At 39.2% G+C, this 18,348-nt stretch overlaps 3 protein-coding genes across 3 annotated transcripts; 1 reads left to right on the top strand and 2 right to left on the bottom strand.

Moving 5' to 3' along the window:
* Window positions 1–79: 79 nt before the first annotated feature.
* LOC109187583 (pollen receptor-like kinase 3) lies at window positions 80–2,678 on the top strand. Its single transcript, XM_019337814.1, has 3 exons — window positions 80–1,026; window positions 1,143–1,765; window positions 1,922–2,678. Exons 1-3 carry the CDS (start codon window positions 308–310, stop codon window positions 2,488–2,490), a joined length of 1,911 nt encoding a protein of 636 aa, XP_019193359.1. The 5' UTR covers window positions 80–307; the 3' UTR covers window positions 2,491–2,678.
* A 2,304-nt stretch (window positions 2,679–4,982) lies between these two features.
* LOC109187590 (protein LAZY 1-like) lies at window positions 4,983–7,417 on the bottom strand. Its single transcript, XM_019337819.1, has 6 exons — window positions 7,301–7,417; window positions 7,141–7,213; window positions 6,411–6,955; window positions 6,137–6,326; window positions 5,985–6,040; window positions 4,983–5,418 (listed from the first exon to the last, which is right to left on the bottom strand). The coding sequence occupies exons 1-5, from the start codon at window positions 7,304–7,306 to the stop codon at window positions 6,021–6,023; spliced, it is 834 nt and encodes a 277-aa protein (XP_019193364.1). The 5' UTR covers window positions 7,307–7,417; the 3' UTR covers window positions 4,983–5,418; window positions 5,985–6,020.
* Window positions 7,418–12,023: 4,606 nt separating this feature from the next.
* LOC109188342 lies at window positions 12,024–16,737 on the bottom strand. Its single transcript, XM_019338976.1, has 13 exons — window positions 16,153–16,737; window positions 15,339–15,482; window positions 15,037–15,249; window positions 14,863–14,952; window positions 14,567–14,683; window positions 14,227–14,496; window positions 13,865–14,021; window positions 13,645–13,722; window positions 13,449–13,552; window positions 13,086–13,256; window positions 12,861–12,935; window positions 12,671–12,778; window positions 12,024–12,574 (listed from the first exon to the last, which is right to left on the bottom strand). Exons 1-13 carry the CDS (start codon window positions 16,540–16,542, stop codon window positions 12,257–12,259), a joined length of 2,235 nt encoding a protein of 744 aa, XP_019194521.1. The 5' UTR covers window positions 16,543–16,737; the 3' UTR covers window positions 12,024–12,256.
* Between the last annotated feature and the right edge of the window lie 1,611 nt (window positions 16,738–18,348).

Below are 18,348 nucleotides of genomic sequence, written 5' to 3'. Positions count from 1 at the left end.
GAAGAGGCTTCACCTCTCTTTTGTATCAAACAATTCCTGAATCTTATTGGCAAGACGATAGAAAATGGATTGACTTGCTTCCATTGCCCTTTCTAAAACCAAAAAGCCCGGCCAGGAGCCGAGAAAATCAAAAACCATCACCGCCCAAGAACACAAAGCAAAGAACCAACGTTTCATCAGAGACTACCAATCCCTGGGAACAGCGCCCCTAGCTGCTTTTCCTTTCCGGGTTGGTGTCTTTGTATTATTATTATTATTATTATTATTATTATTATTATTGCTTCAAAGTTCAAACCACGGCTAGATAATGGGTAATAATGATGTTTCCCCCTTCTTCTTCTTCTCCGCCGTGGTGTTGGTGGTGATTCTACGCTGCCCCTCGCCGTGTGCGGCGGCCGGGGAGACAGAGGCGCTGTTGCGGCTGAAAGAATCCCTGGAGAACACTAGGGCACTGGAGGCTACCTGGAAGAGCGGCACCAATCCGTGCGAAAAGCCCAAGAGATGGTTTGGGATTCAATGCCGTAAGAAGGTTGTGTCCGGGCTCCTCCTTCACGGCCTCGGCCTCGGCGGCGTCATCAACGTGGAGGCCCTGGCCGGCGTTAAGGGGCTAAGGGTGATTGCCGTGGGAAAAAACAACTTCTCCGGCCCAATCCCGGAGTTCAACAAGCTCGGAGCTTTGCGGTCTATTTTCATCCAAGGCAATAAATTTTCCGGGGAGATTTCTGCGGATTACTTCCTGGAACTCACGTCTCTGAAGAAAGTTTGGCTGGCAAACAACAAGTTTAAAGGCAGGATTCCGGGGTCGCTTGAGAAGCTGCCACATTTGATTGAACTTCACCTTGAAGGGAATGAATTCTCCGGCCAAATCCCCACCCTGGATCAGAAAAACCTGGCTGACCTCAACGTGGCTAATAATAAACTCCAGGGAGAAGTCCCGGCGGAAATGAAAAAATTTGGCCCCAAGACATTTGCAGGGAATCCTGGTCTTTGTGGGAAAGCGGTGGGCAAAGAATGCCCTCACCCCGCCCCCCTAAGCCGAACCACCCCGCCCCTAAGCCCAACCACCCCGCCCCTGCCGCCCCCGCTCATGATAAACCTCCTGCTGCTGCTGCTGCTGCTGATGCATCCCCATCGCCGCCACAATCATCTGATCACAAGAACAACTCCAGCATGAAATGGATAATCATAGCAGTAGCGATAGCCCTCCTGATAATCATCATCTTGATCAAGAGGCGGCGCAAAGACGACAATTTTGCTAGGGTGAAGAAGGAGAATCTGGACGAGGTTGTCCCGGTGCACAAGGTCGGCAGCAGCAAGAGGAGCAATAGCGGCGGCAGTGTCAGCAGGCGGGGGCCAGGGTCGGGGTCGGGGTCGGGGTCGGGGCGAAAGGAATCCCAATCCCATCACTCCAGGCGAGGCTCCGGCGGCGTTACGAGGGCAATGGGGGATCTGGTGGTGGTGAACAGCGAGAAGGGGCAATTCGGGCTGCCGGATTTGATGAAGGCCGCCGCTGAAGTTCTTGGCAGTGGTGGATTGGGATCAGCTTACAAGGCTGTGATGGGGAATGGGGTTTCTGTTGTGGTTAAGAGGCTCAAAGAAATCAACACTAAGATCACCAAAGATAACTTTGATGCAGAGATTAAAAAGCTTGGGAAGATAAAACACCCAAACATCTTGACACCATTGGCATACCATTACAGGAAAGAGGAGAAGCTGGTCATCTCCGAGTACATGCCCAAAGGCAGCTTGCTCTATCTGCTCCACGGTACAGTCCAGTCTCACTATCAGTTTAAACTTTCTACAATCTTATTATCACATGCTGGTCTAGTCTCACTATCAGTTTAAACTTTCTGCAATCTTGAAATATCATCACATGCTGGTTCAGTCTCACTATCAGTTTAAACTTTCTGCAATCTTTCAGGTGATCGAGGGATATCCCATGCGGAGTTTAACTGGCCAAAGCGGCTAAAAGTGGTGAAGGGGGTAGCCAATGGGATGGGATTCTTACACAAAGAATTTGCAACATTTGAAGTGCCACATGGGAACCTCAAGTCCAGCAACATTCTTTTCTCAGCAAACAACGAGGCAGTCCTCACGGACTACGCATACCATCCGCTGCTCAACAACACACCAACCGCGCAACAATTGTTCGCTTACAAGGCGCCCGAGGGTATCCAGCACCAGCAAGTCTCCCCAAAGAGCGATGTGTACTGCCTCGGGGTCATCATCCTCGAGATCATCACGGGGAAGTTCCCTTCCCAGTACGTCAACAACCAAAACGGAGGGACCGATGTGGTGCAGTGGGTGAGACAGGCCATTGCAGACAAGAGAGAAAGTGAAGTGATTGATCCAGAGATAGCTGTAGCCAAAAACTCACTACCACAGATGGAGAAGCTTGTGCATATTGGAGGTGCCTGCACAGAGAATGATCTGATTAACCGGATTGACATGAAAGAAGCCATTAAAAGAATACAAGAAGTCCAAGAGTAAAGAGGCTCAGACTCCATTGTTATATGTAAATTATGTTAGATCAGCAGGTTTAGTATATATGATGCACAAACATAAGAAGTTGTCAACTCTCACCCATCATTCATAGGTATAAGGACCAATGTCAGATTTTTTTTTTTTTTCTTTTTTTCTTTGTTTTTCTCTACACTGTATTCAATCCAATCTTCCAAACTGACACTTACATGTACAGATCGATTTTGTTGTATATAATGAATTTTAACAATCTGTAACACTCAAACCAAATTCCTTTAGATGTCAATTTGACTATGCATGTGAAGTGTTTAGCATACAAACATAATTACTTTAGTGGAAGAAACTTGTAATTAGACAAAAAAAAAAAAAAAAAAAAAATTCAAATTGAATTAAGCCATTAAATAATCCTCTAGCTACCACAAAGAGTGCATTTGTAAAGACAATTATGGCAAAACACCAATATTTCAATTATTATGCATCATCACCAGCCAGAAGCATTAATTAGCTTTTCATGATTTTTAATATTTTAAGGCTAATTATTCGCACCAAATAGCCACTTTACAAATCTTACTTCCACCACTACCCAATATTATTTTCCATAAACATACGCAAACCAAGAAGCTAGCTAAGCTCTCCTTCTTCCTCATGCAAATATTATATATATGATTCTACGGAATACTATTAAAAATAATTATCAATCGTATCCAATATAATTATGTATGATATAAATAATTATATTAAGTATTATTAACACTGTATCGATAAGATATTAATCAGTATCATAAAAAATTTATGTTTGTGAGAATTTTTGTCCTGTATCACCTTTTTAAAAAAAATTACTTGCACTTAGTTAGTATGTGTATTTTAATCCCGGACAAGCTCGATTGTAGTTGGCCCTATATTTGATGTATGCTTGATGTTATGTACTATAATTGAAATTGATCATTTAATTTACTATAATTTATAATTTTAATCTATCAAAGAAAAAATTAATATAATTCCTTAATCGTTTGTCAAATGAAATCGGGTTATAGTTTGATTTATCATTCAATTTAAGGTTCAAGTTTAATATACACATTTTGATGTCAATATCAATTTCGATCTAATTTGGGGTATCCATTTTTTTGGTTTAGTAAAAATTAAAAATTCAAATAAAATTAATATTTTCAATTGTAGTTATGAATTTATGTTAACCACTAAAACACATATTTATTTATTTATTTATTTATTTATATTTGCATGATCTCTGGTAAGGATTGCTTCAAGCTAGCCATGCAATCTTTAATTTATATAATAATAATATAATAATAATAATAATAATAATTGGTTTCAATAAAAATTGTTGTATGATTGGACATGCGTTTCTTTAAGATCACTAGCTAGCTTTAGAGATTTGTGTCCTTTTATGCTTTTTTACATGTATGAGCCTATCAATTCTATAGTTAGTTTATTATTGGAGCCATTAGGCATATTATTTAATTTGATTAGTAGTAGTTTAGTAGGGCATTAGGATAACTATTACTCAAAAATAAAATCATGATGATATAATAATGTCACCCTACACATTTAAAAAAATTATATTAAAGTAATTGTACATTGCACGCTTAAATAAATGATGGATGAAAATAATAAAATTATAAGATGAAAATATGTAACTCCTAGTGGATCGGACATTAAAAATAAAGTCAATCAATTCATAATTAGTTAATAAATATAAATGTATAAGTGACATGTATATAAATATTGATATGGTATCTCAAAAAGATTATATATTTTTCAATCAAGGGATTATTTATGTATAATATGTTTCAAAAAAAATTGTAAGTGTCATTATTATGATTTGACAATAAGGAAATGTGGGTATTGATACTAATGTAGGGATTTTGACATTATGACACTTGAATTGTCACATGACAGGGAATATGGGGGGTTGGGGGGGGGGGGCATATCTCCGCCCCGATCTTGATTCTCCACCTTGATCTCCGATCCATTCATGTGACTGTATTTGGGGATATGTTTTCCTTGCAACCGAAGGCAAAATTTCATTAGGGACAAGGATCCCTTGCTTTCAATATTAATTATACATACATAAAAAAATTTTAAGGTATGATAAACATTGGAGTTTCTTGCACTATGTACAACTCAAAAGTGAATGAAAAATGTTTTTAGTATATATTAGATATTTTGAGAACAAAATCTAAAGTTTTCTGCAAAACTTTAAAAATTGTACGGAATATCGACATTAGCATAGACGTTCCTTATAAAATCCAACCCCGAACCTTATCAGAATTACAAAATAGTCCCATTTCACGTTTCCTTCTCCATCGAGATCAAAAATGTCACATCCAGATAAAATAACCATCCTATGTGACACAACATTTGTTTTTTGGTCACGAAATACCATGTGGACATGGTACCCACAACCCATCATGAACATTATATTCTATCTTTACGTGGTGGCAACAAATTAAAATTTCATGTTGCAAGACAAAGAGAACTGCCTCAGTTGTGATCTCTTTATTCATGATAATGCATATATGCTACAATTAATATCAACAGCAAAAACATGAACCATCTCAGACCAATAATACTGTGCTGTAACTTGAATGCAACACAAATTAATTAAACCCAATTCAACCCGGCCCCCACCAATCTTCCACCCTCAGCTTTTTCCCAAAATTGATGAACCAAATTCTTGATGTTTTTACCCAGTTATTGAATCCCAGGCTCTGGAAACCTCGTACAACCATGGCAACAACAATGGTGACTTGTGTGTTTACATGTTGCATTAATTAATTAAATCAATCAGCCATGGCAAAAAAGGTGGTCTTGACTATCACCATATCAGAGTTCAGATGTTGTTGTAACAAGTGTTCCTGTGTAATTTGTGGATGTATCAGATCAGATATCCTCCCCAGCTCTCCCTACTCTAAACTCCTGGAAAAGATGAAGGTGGTGTCAAGCATAATATGTATAAATAATCAACTTTTAGTTCAGACATAATGCATATTTATAGATGAAAAGTTTTGAGTTCGGAGGGGACAATCCCAGCCAAATTGGTAGGCTGTTGACTTAGTACCCACAAGGTTATTCTCAGTGGGAACAACCTATTTATAGTTCTTTGCTGGCTAAGGTCACAAGAAGGCAGGGTTAGTAACTGCTCTGCTATAGTCATTTGTTAGCTAAAGTCACAAGGCGGGATCTATGACTGCAGGCGGGATCAGTCGCCTTGTTGTAGTCCTTTGCTGGCTAAAGTCACAAGGCGGGAACTGTGACTGCAGGCGGGATAAGTCGCCTTGATGTAGTTCTTTGCTGGTTAAAGTTACAAGGTGGGAACTGTAACTGTCCTACGTTGTAGTCCTTTGTCGGCTAAGGTCAGAAGACGGGATAAGTGATTACCCTACTATAATCTTTTGCCAACTAAAGTTACAAAGCTGCCGGGTTTCCTTGTCACTCAAAAGTTTTGCGTTTGGAACGGAATGAGTTGAAATTGAGTGGTTTACCTTGAAATCTCCAAAGGTGGTGAAAGAAGAGGAAAATCAGATCTCCAGAACAATGACTGCAACATCATCATGGTATTTCACAAAATCAGGTTCCATGAAGGAATTAAAACATTAATAACTCAGAAAGTTATATGGTCTTGAAGATGGCTTACAATCAGAATCTGTCTTCACCCATTTGCTGCTTCCCTCACTGGCCTGCTTCCCCACTACTGCTTCATCTTCACTATCATCATCATCAGTATTCTCACATAAATACAAGTTGTTATCCAGATACTTTTTGGTTGCAGCCCTTGGATTGGATGCCTGTGGGTATATCTTTTTGTGCAATATAGCTCTCAGAATCTGCAGACAAGAAAACAGAATATAATGTACCAGGTTCATGCATGCTGCTAAAACATAACCTTAAATTTTTTTTAATGTTCAGACCTTCTCCATTCTTGATTTCTCGAATTTCGTCTCTGCTGGAAACCTTTCCCTGAGAGGGAGAGGAGGGGGAAGGGGAGGAGGAGGAGCGAACCCGCCTCGACAGAGAATCGCCTTCTTGAGGAGGAAAGACAGAGACTTTTTGCTAAAGTGGCTGCTGCTTTTGTCTTCCATTTGAACTTCTTTGCCACGTTTGGTGCTTTCTTCTTTCCCAGAACTCTCAGAAATCATCAGCTCTGTGATGGCTGTTTCTTCATCTTCCTCCATGTTCTGCAGACAGTCAAACAGCTTCTGTAGTGCCACTTTGTCCTTTTCTGATCCATTAACTGAGTGTTTATGCACCAGAAGCTTCAGCTCTTTGCTCAGCTCCCCAACTTCTTCAACTGTCAATTCTTGATCCTGCTGCTGATCTTCACAGGAGGAAGAATAAGGAGTTTCTTTGGACTTTTCTGCAGAATCTTTTGCAGTGTTATTCCCAAATGTCCCAATTGCTAGTAACCCATTAGGCCAGTCACTGAATTCTTCTTTCTCACATGCATGAGATGCATCTATCCACAAACAAATAACATAAAACATAAGTACTGTTAGGATCAAACGCTTTTCGAGAGGCAGATACTGGACTCGACCCTTCACAGGCCTCTGCCTGAACTTGACCCTTTACTGGCCTCTGTGCAACAAGTAATCATGGGAGAAACAAAAAAGCAGACAAGATGGCAAGAAACAGATGACTTACAGGCAGCTGTGTTTGGGTTTGGTTTGCTGACAGATTGCTTTCCATGGATCTTTCCATGAATCCAATCAAAGATCTGATGACACAAATGTTATCATAACCATCAAGTTAGAATCTGCAAATTAAACATTAATGCAGTGTGAGAATCTGATGAGAATATTACCTTCATTATTGGTGCTTTTGCAGGGCCTGGAGTTGATGATCACATGAACCAAAGAAAACCAAGAATCCCAGGCTATAAATAGCAATGGGGGGTGGTGAGATTTGGATGCCACATCCAAGCTGGTACCAGTGGTGGTACAAGTTCCAATGCAATGCCTTTCGCGCCGTCGTCTTTTGTCTTTTCTTCTGTGTCATTTTCATTTCCTTTTCTACTAATGAAATGCCATCATCATAAATGGTATATAGCATCTGGTTCACATGACACACCATTACATTGCTGATAACACAACACTCCTAACTTACCTAAAACTAGGTCCACTTTAGTACTTCCTCATCATCTTGCAGACAACCTAGGATTAATGTAGACTGCATATGGTTTAGTCCATCAACTTCAATTCTTTCATCAATATAGACTTCTGCAAAGTGGTATATATTGTTAAGAATGTGTTAAAAGATTATGTCCAAAATCATGTTATTGAACTCGATATATCCCATTGCATTATGTGATTTTTTAAAAAAAAAAATTACGAGAAAGCCCGCAACTTAAGTTACCCATAGCCGCTCCTGAATTCTAGGTGAAGTCTGTCATGTGACCCTAGCCGCGGCCGGAAAATGATCATTACCCATAGCTAGCTAGCTCAAATTGAGAAGACCAGTAGACAACTTTCACCCAGAATTAAAATTTGAATCTTGTGGTTACCAAGTTAACTGTATAATCAATTTAATTGGTTAGGATTATATTGTTCCTTCATGATCTTTTTTGTCCCTAAGAATTATCACCATTTCTGCAACTTTTTCATCATGGGAATGTGGAGTTAAACCAGATGTGGAGATGGAAGCTAAGCACAGGGATTTTGTGGCTTAAAATGGAAAGAGTTTTGGGATGTTGTTGAAATAATGGAGTGGTTAGAGATTTGATGTTGCAAAATCTTGATGATGTAAGATGGTCACAAATATAATTGGATAAGTTAAGAGGTGAAAGGCAGGAAAAAGATAGCCATAATCCAGGTAAGTCTGCATTGGAAATTGGGATGGGAGAAAAGATTGGTTTAGTTGGGAAATGGTGACCATGCTGCCTTGTGAGGTTGTCCCTTACTAACCCAACCACCAATGCCACCTCCCTATATCTCCACCACCAAAACCATTTGACTGGTCCTAGAATTAACATTCACACAAATATACATTTAAAAAATCACTATTCTTGGAAAATAATACATATTTTACATTCAAGACACAGCTCAATCATTGACAAATTTAAAAAAGTTAATAGCTTTACTTCACCAGCAGTAGTAATATATAGAGTTCAAAAGGCTTGATTCATAGTAGAAAATGTATAGAATTGACCTTGTTTTGCACACCAATATATATACAAGCACACAAAAACGGATATTCTCGAAATTGAAGTACAATTTTAGAATTCACAAAATTTAGGGCCTTCTTAAGTACCCTAGGTCACATGCATTGTTTCGTCGGTAATGCAGGGTGTACAATTCGACTCTTATAGGGGAATGTATGAAATTGATATCGTTATGCGTATCATACAGTAGTAGACAAAGACTGGTAGGAATTCTCATATTAATGTACTAGCATATGAGGGCTATAGGGTTCTCGAAATTGAAGTGAACTTCTAAAAATCATAAAATTTAGAACCCTCTTATTTACCTTAGGCCATATTCATTATTTTATTGGTAACCGAGAGTATAGAGTCGTTTCTTACAATGAGATGTATAAAATTAAGTCTGCTAGAAACACCGCCTGAAAAGGCCAAAGGGTGGTGGGACCTTCAAAATTGAAGTCGAATCTTAAAATTCACAAAATTTTATACTCTGTTAAGAATCACGTGCCACGTACACTCGTACACTGTAATAAAAAACGCAAGGTGTAAGATTCGATTCTTACCTAAATAGTTTCAAACATTCAATCTGCCCTGATCTCTCAGTTCATGTACCAATGAGTAAACTGTCATTCTGTCAATCTTCCCCTCACCCCTCAGTTCATGTACATATATCACAACTGTCATTCTCCCAGTAGTTCATGTACAATTATTAGAACTGTCAATTTCAATTCCCCCCAAAGTAAAATCATATTTTTCGTCCATTTTAGCTTAACTTTATCACACAGATTTCTCAGCTGGAATCCAAGTCCATAGTCCACACCACCCTGCCACGTGAAGCTGTCTACTTCCTCACATGGACCCTTTAATTTGCTCCCATCTATTTCTTCACACTACTTTTAGCTGCAGCCTGGCCGGATCGGATGGGACCCATTATATATATTTCAATTCCCTGCAAGTTGGCGGGAGTCTACGTGTCAGACACCAAGATTTTGATGACCCTTCATCGTAGCACACCTGGCCTACACGTGTGTCTGTCATTCTGTCAACCTTAAAATTTGCAGCGGCCTCGGTTTTCTGCGGCCTCTGGTTTCGTGGCAACAGTGCAGAGAATCATTGGGAATCTCTTTCTGTTCAACCAGTGTTTGTGGGTTGGGTTTTCCCATGCAAGCAAATGGCAAATGCTTACTGCTTTCAAAGCTTCAATAATCTCTCTGGATTTGAGGCTGTTAATTAATTAGCATCTTACCAAGACGATTAAGGCAAGAAAATCTTTCTTTAGTGTATAATATAAGCTCCAATCGCCCTGCGGCATATGTTGGTTGGAGCATTTTTTTAAGGTTGGTGCCTGGTGGTCCTTCCATCAAACCCGAATTAGTACTAAGTTTCCAGGAACCACAGAGGTTTGGTTTGGTGGATAGTCAGTCTGTGGTCCAACACTACCATTTGTGGGTCTCAAATGATATATCAGGATTTGCAGGCATAAGTAGAAAGCTTGCCTCTTTTCAGTTCTGCAAATATATATTCAGAACAATCAACATGAGTAAACAGTGCCTGTTGCGGTTATAACACTCGTTATAATATAGACCAGGTCCACATTACGTTGCGGACTCCTATCCATAAAACAACATTCAGATTATGTGTTTGCACTTTAACATAAGTGTCTTTCAGAAAAAATTTTAATTTTGGTCATTAGTTGCCTTTGCCTTTGCCCACAAAGGCAAATCCTTGGGCCCTTGGACTAGTGTTAAGTGTTTGGTGCCTACAAGCTAAGGAAACACCCTCGATCTTCTGGGTTGAAACTCTCACAATGCAACTGTTAGAACTTGATCCTATTGTTTTAAATTGAAGTAAGGTAGTAGAAATATCAATAGGATATAGAATAAAAAATTGTAAGAGAAAAGGATAACTCAGCTCATTGCATTTTATTCAAAGCACCATGGCTCTTTATATAGAGCAAAAAATGTAACAGAAACACATATATATAACATTCTGATCGATTTATTGAAAGATCTATTATTAAGTCATAAAGAGATAATCTCTCTTAAAGACTTAGTCTGTTGATTGACTAGTAACTAACTGACTTACTAAGACACATAATAAATATATCGAATGAGAGTCCAAACAATTCCAACATATAGGGATAATGCATTCATGCAAAGCAGCAAGACCATATCCTATAAAACTAGGCCACCTCTCTTCTCTGCATTATTGGTGAGAGCTAGAATACAAATCATTTACTATATATGTATATAAATATTGTGTCATTATATAATACAGCTATTGTTTCATTGCTCATCGAACCAATATAATTGATATGCTTGAGTCTTCCAACATGCCATCTTGGCAGATATAATTTGTTAGCTAGCCAATGAAAACCCTAATTTAGCTCAAAACTCAGAGAAAGGTCTCCCCTTTGGAGAACAAATTAAACTTTTTTATGAGAGAAAAATTATGTGAGGTCCCCCAATTTGCTACATATACTATATCTTTATGGGAATCACCACAGGATTACAAACTATAACTGGAAACCCTAACCATGACTTTCCCAAAATGGCAAGTCTTCTTTAGAACTTCATTGGAAGGTGTGGGGAGTGAAAGATGTCAGCAGACCAAGAGAAGATGTCTTCCAGTAATGTTAGATGTTGGTAACAAGAACTGCTGCTTCGTTTTCACTCTTCCTATATATAATAATTAATGTTCTTAGGATGCAACTAGGTCACCATGATAATTGGTTAAAATCTTGCATGGAATATGGTGTGCCGCCCACAATTGAGGACTTTGCACCCTGCTTTCCTATTAACGATGCAGACTCTTATGTTCTTTGCTTCATTACTAAGGGTATTTTTTTTTTAAGATTTGTTTAAAAAAATCACTATATTGAGTTGGAGGAAGATTCAGAGTGGTTAGGTTGAAATCATTGTAACTCAGCTGAACTACAGATGCTAAACCTTTGCTTACTGCTTCCACACTACCGCTGGGGAGACTCGATCCCTTGTCACTCTTCCCAAACTTCACCTCTATGACTAACTGTGCCCATGCGGGCAATTATATCATGAATATTGGTCTAATATAATGGATGGAGGGGAATCTTATTTAAGACTTGTTTCCAACAATAGGGTGGGGGTTTGATTTCTACCACTAGCATTAGGGGTTTGGGTTTAGATTGAATATTGGGAGTTTGGATTTAGGTGGGGTCCTTGTGCACAGAAATATATAATTTGGCGTTGAGGCGGGTTCATAGAGTCATTAGATATAGTCCGACAAAGTGAACATCTCAAGTTCATAATTCGATCACACAGTTTACAATATTCTTTATCCTAAAATTATCCGGTGTTGTAGTGGACCTGAAATTAAATAACCATTAGTACCAAACAAATTGTTTCCATAAATAAATAACTTAATTCAACATACTCACATTTTTTGAACTAGATACAAATAAAAACGGAAAAAGTAACGTGTTTCATTCTGTTTATACAGCCTTAGTATTCCATTGAACTATACACCGAAAACGAAAATCTGAAAAAGGGTATGTAAAACCATGGACAACAATAACCTTACAAGTCACATAACTACACAACATATACAACAAGAAGCAGTGGGGCAGTCATATGTTGCTTTTCCTTATCCCTGTTGTTTGGAACAGCACAGTTCACAGCAGGCAAGGCAACCTAAACATGCTAATGAACCAAGAAGCTGTGTCATTACCACTGCGCACTGGTCATTTATCTTTGAACACATCTGAATGCAACACATGCAACAGCACTTATCACACACCATTTTGCAACAGTTTGAGGCTGCCTGCACAAACATCTCTGCTGCTTCTGGTTTCGATGTGGAACCGGGAGGAGTGTTTTCGGCTGTGGCAGTAAGGTCCCCGAAACCAAGTCCAAGATTTCGGAGCATTATTATAGCCTTCTGCAGTTTAGGGTCTCCCGTTTTCTGTGGATTCAAATAGAACCATAACCATTGCAGTATTGCACCAAAACGGAAGCAAAGGAAGAACAGATCAGTCGAAAGTTTGGATGGTAACAATACCTTATTTACTTTGGATGGCTCTGTGGTTCCTTTTGTTTCCTCAGTTCCTATGAATGCCATGTTTGTATATTCAGAAACAATACCATGTTGTACACTCGCCCTTGCTATCTGCAAATCAAGAAACCTTAATTGCAACCAAAAGTAAGCAGACATGTTTCTGCAATAGGGCGTAAATTAACAGTGTAATAACCTTCTCCTCGAGCTTCTTGTTTTTGGTAAACCATGCCTCGGCTGTGAGTATCTCGATTTGCTGCTTTGCAAGCACCTACGGAGCGCAATGGATTATAAATTAATAACAAATGCAATATGAAGAAACACCCTTCCTTAAGGAGCAATCGATATAGTGCAAGTTTGGCTTCCACTTCTGCTTTACTGATAGTTTTTGGGGATAGGGGGAAAAGTTCTGCGAGTTTACCTTAGAAAGAGGTATTTCCTTTGCTTCTTGCGCCTTCAGGTGTAGAGAGAAGTTGTTCATGTCTGCAAGGATTCCTCGAGCTTCAAGGCTCTCGGGAAATTCTCCACTGTATCTGCCTGAGAGAACCAATGGGCCTTCAAGTGAAAGGTCTGGGATTTGAGGTGGATATACCTATCATGAAATTGTGTAAAAACCAGCATTCCCATTAGGCAACTTTCGACTATTATACATTGGGAAAAACTTCTGTTACTGAAGTTTACCATTCCCATAGTTTTTCTTTGATAAGTCATAAGTATGGAACATTTCCATTATTACGATCAGTTCAAGAAGTTCGAGTAAGAAACAAGAATAGCTTAACCTTACCTCAAAGTCTTGAAGATCAAGACTTTCGAAGTCGATAGCAATGTCTGCAAGGATAATGGATGATGTTCTGGCAAATAGGCCTTCCACTCGAGCCTCGATTGAATCTGAAACGCCAAACATGCATCAGATTGGATCAGGCAGTCAGTTTAGCATTTATAGTTACGCAGATTTCACATGAGGCCACGGGGGAACTTACCTGCATCATAAGCAGCATCGTAGAAGCCACCGCTCAATATTGACAGCATTCGCAGAAAATAGTGGTTGCAGAATGATCCTGGAAATTTTCGAGCAACCAGTTATTAACTTAATGAAACTTCAGAAGCAATATCAATATCAGCAAGTATAAATCTCCAACATATTTCAGCAATCAATATCAATATCACCCGTAATTATATAGAGTTCGTTCTAATGCATACCAATCCCAAGTGTGTAAATCCTCGGGGAGATTCTCCTCCCTCTCGTTGGATGGCTCTTCATAATATCACAGATTCGTCTTTCATCTTCAACAGACCCATCGGTAATGAGGAAAATAATAGGGACAGCTTTGTTTGTATTAGATAGCATCTCAATCGCCTAACCAAGTAAATGTTAGTGTTTTAATGCCATTTTCACAAACAATAATACACGTATAACTCAAATAGAACAAACGAACACGTTTTAAGCTACACTATACGAGTGCATCTCATCAATTTTCAGTATATTTGGCATGATTTAGAAGAAGAAGAAGAAGAAGAAAAGGTAACCTCGAGAATCCAATGAGAATAGTTAAGAGTGTAACCTGATTTAGTGGATTCGAAATATTTGTCCCGCCATCAGCAACAAAATTCGTGTTAATCCACTGAATAGCACTTTCGATAGCTTCCTCCCTTGCCAACTCTAGAGATGATGAAAACACAAAAGTTTCGCCATTGAAGGCTATTATACTGAACAAGTCTTGAGAGTCGAGCTTTGACAGAGCTATCAATAGCACGCTTTTGGTATCCTCAAGAGGTTTTCCTCTCATGCTCCCGCTTATATCCACAACAAACACAACTTCCTTTCTGAAGACCTATCAAACAAATCAAAAAAACAGTGAGAACCCACCAGAAATGTATTCTCAGGCTAAAGGTTTAACAAACCTTTTTAGTCTGCTTGTTTCCTGGAAAAAGATAGCAACAGAATGTCTTCTTATTATCATTCTCAAGTGCTAACGGGGACTGCAAAAGCACACCACCATAGATTTGGCTCGATGACACCTGAAGATATGAAGAAGCAAAAACACTTAAGAAATTAGATCGCAGAATGATCAAAAAACATGCTTAACATGGAAATTTGGATATGACCTTTCTCTGAGTCGAAAGCCAGTTACAACACTAAAGTTAGAGCAATGATCACTACATCTCATTAATGCACAAGTAAAACAAAATAAACTTACAGAGTACGTAAAACCAAAATCGTGAATGGACCAGTTAAGAACTTCTGATTCATATAAAAAGCTCAAATTCCCAGCTAGGCGACGCACTTCCTAGAATATGATAATTAAGAAAACCATGATTACAGTAGTATTCAATCAGAAATCTTTTGTACATAAACTAAAAAGAGCAGGCACCTTGAGAGGATGACTACTTGTCCTACACAAAATTTCAGTTCCGGGGCCATAGTTAACATTTAGTTCTATCTTTTCCTTTTTCGAGATTTTCTTGGCAGCAGGAGTGACATATTCCGGGAAACTGAACGGGATGTTCAGGGTAAACTGCCCATCATGGTACAGTAACTTCTGAGACCATCTAATAGTGACTAAAAGATTGGTACCCCCATCAATCTGAAAATGGAAATTCACATCCTAAAATGAAAAAATAACATAAAATAAAACTGAACTATATCATGCCATCTTGGAGGCATTTCTTTTACCTCTGGTATTTCGAGGGTAAAAATGTTGGGATTCAAATAGTATCCATCCTCAAATTTGGCTGTTTCCTTTTTATCATCTACAGCAACTAGTTCAGTATGGTAATGTTTCCCGGGCACCTCAACCTCGAGACCTAGAATCGAACCCTGTTAGCCAAATAACTCATCACTTTGAGGACAAAAAACAAAGGGAATTGAAATAAACAGCATTCCCAGTTTAAGATAACTAGCAAAATACATGAAAAGCATAGCCAGGTGGTAACTTTCATTATCATTGAACAAAAAGGACTGGAGAATGTAAAGATATGACCTTTAAAAGGACTAGGAAAACCCCACACAAAGCCATGACCAATCTACCTATCCCCTCAACATGAAGCTCTCATCAATAAAAAGAAAAATACATAAAAACAACTAAAATAAAATTTTACGATTCATTTTTGGTTTTTGATGCAGAGTATTGCATAATAATTAATATAATTTTATTTTAATATATGTAAATGGAACGAAGATTAAACTCACTACTTACTACAAGACTTTTTGAACATAAAATTTAATTATACCATCTTACTTTAATTGTCACATATTACTTCTTAAAAAAATCATTTTATTCATTTATTACCATAAATTGATCCCTCCATACCGGGATAAAAATATATATATTTACTTATTAATTAAATAAAAAAGTAATTAAATTATTATATCGTAAAAATGTAAATATTAAGTAGTAAAATGGCCTTATATTACTGCAGTAATTTGAAACTCTTTTTTTTTTTTTTTTAATAATTTAAAAACAGAACAGTGAAATTGTAAGCTTTGCCTGTTCGCCCATCGGAATGGCAATACGACAATCGCAGCTGCGGCTGCCCATGACGCAGTGCACGCGCCAGGATCCGGTGACGGTGACGAACGCCGTGTCCAGATAACACTCGGCGGCGACAGAAATGCTGTTCATCTGCAGAGGAATCAGCGCGGGAGGGTCGCATCTGCCGTGCACGTGAGGCTGGTAGCTCGGAACGTCCGGGTTGTCCACCACGGCGGGGTTCTCAATAACGGCGTAGAGCATTGGAGCTGATGGAAGGTAGGAGTGAGCCGTCTTCTCCATGGCCGTCATCGCTCTCGGCGGCGCCACTGCCCTGTCCTTCCCGAAGTTTATCCGCTTCGAAAGCCGCAGCCCGTCCTCCACGGCGGCGGCGAATTCCCCCGCCATGACGCCGCGCGCTTAGGAAATTGAAGGTCTTCGAATTGGAGATCGCCGGAAGGCAACGCTGCCGTGCTGCTTCGTTGTCGCCTTTTTATTTCGTCGACACGTTGACCGGTTTTATCTTTCGTAAATGACAAACAAAACTAAAAAAACCGGGATAACAGCGCCACGGTCACGGCTCAAGCTCCGTTATCCGGCCGGTTCGGTATCTTATTTTGTCACATTTAATTTCCCATCATACTGAACAACTGTTTTTTTAGAGAGACATTTAATAAACTTCAATACTTCATCATTAATGAACCGCCCCATCTTGTCATGTTCACAATATCTTTTTTCTTTTTTTGGAAAATGATATATCTACTCACATGGAATATAACTCCCGCCATATATATACATTTTATTCGGTAATAGAAATAGTGATTTATTTTGTTATTTAAATCAATCAAAGGACGACACATTATGGAGTAAAAAGTGAGAGTACGTGAAATATTTAATTACTCTTTTTTTTTAATAAAAATATTCACAATAATTGCAAGTTCAATTCATCATATCCATATAATGATTGCATGCATTTTTGTAATATTATTTTCGTCCTATTACATCCTCGATGTTGTCATATTACGACTCTACACTTTTACGTATAAGGTGTTCATTCCAAATCTAAATACCCAATATTTGTGGAGGGTTAAATTATTTTTTTTGGGGTGAGGAAAGAGAGGATATGCCTCAGATTAAGTGATTCTACGATAACTGCCCCCCACGTCATGAGTCAGGAGGGAAACAAGACCTTTCATAGCGTTTGTGAACACGCTCATGCCCCAATCTTTCACTTGCGCGAGAGTAGCCAAGAAATCTGCGCATGCGTTACTCTTCCTAAAAGTATGATTGAAAGAGATCCCCTCGAATCTGGGCACCAAAACTAGACAGTCGTGTAGAAGTGTACACCCAGAATCGTCCGTATCTGACTTCACCATGTAGGAGATCAATGATGGCTTTGGAGTCCATCTCCACCATCACCCGAAGAACCCCCTTTCTCGAGGTAGAGCCGTAGACCCTCCCTTAGGGCCCACAGTTCTGCCACGGAGCTATTAGCTTTATCAATTTTTGTTGTGAAAGCCCAAACCAGATACCCCCTCTGTCTCGAACTAGTCCACCCGCGGATGCAAGGCCCGAACTACGTTTGGCTGCTCCATCCGTGTTTAGCTTGAACCAACCTTATCTTGGAGGGAGCCACTGAACCCAGTCTGCGCATGCTTTGATCACTTCCCCTATTTTTGAGAGACTAGAGAGTTCTCTTACCCCAAAATGCTGAATCCCCAACCCTAAGGGTCCCCATACTTCGACCCGATAGAACATGTAGGAGGATGTAAATCACGATGACTCAATGGGCTAGTAGGAAGGGCCAAATGACTAGAGAGCTCTCTAACGTGATGAGTGGAGGGTTAAACTATACCACAACGTTTAAAGCAAGTCTTTTTAAGTGAGAGTTTTTATCTGTTAAATCAATGACTTAGCACTTGTCTTTTTTATGCAATTTGCTTCTAGGGTGGGGGTAAATGGGCCAGCCCAAAGTGGGAGGATCCATTGTAGGTGTTGTGGAGCTTAATATAATAGGAACAATTCCTCTCATAACAAATAGTGGGCACCCATTGATTTTTGGGTTCTTTCATTGGGCTGTGATTCGTACTCTAGGACTCAACAGGCAAATTATATCGTGCACCGCGACGTATAATCGATTATATACCGCGCATCAAAACGACGTTGTTTTGATTAATGAAAAGAAACGGCATTCGTTTCTGTCGTTCCGTACCC

Source organism: Ipomoea nil, unplaced genomic scaffold (assembly GCF_001879475.1).
Source record: "Ipomoea nil cultivar Tokyo-kokei standard unplaced genomic scaffold, Asagao_1.1 scaffold1421, whole genome shotgun sequence".
In the NCBI taxonomy this organism is placed as follows: Eukaryota; Viridiplantae; Streptophyta; class Magnoliopsida; order Solanales; family Convolvulaceae; genus Ipomoea; species Ipomoea nil.
Note: the sequence above shows the minus strand (reverse complement) of the source record. Positions and strands in the feature narration are given on the sequence as shown.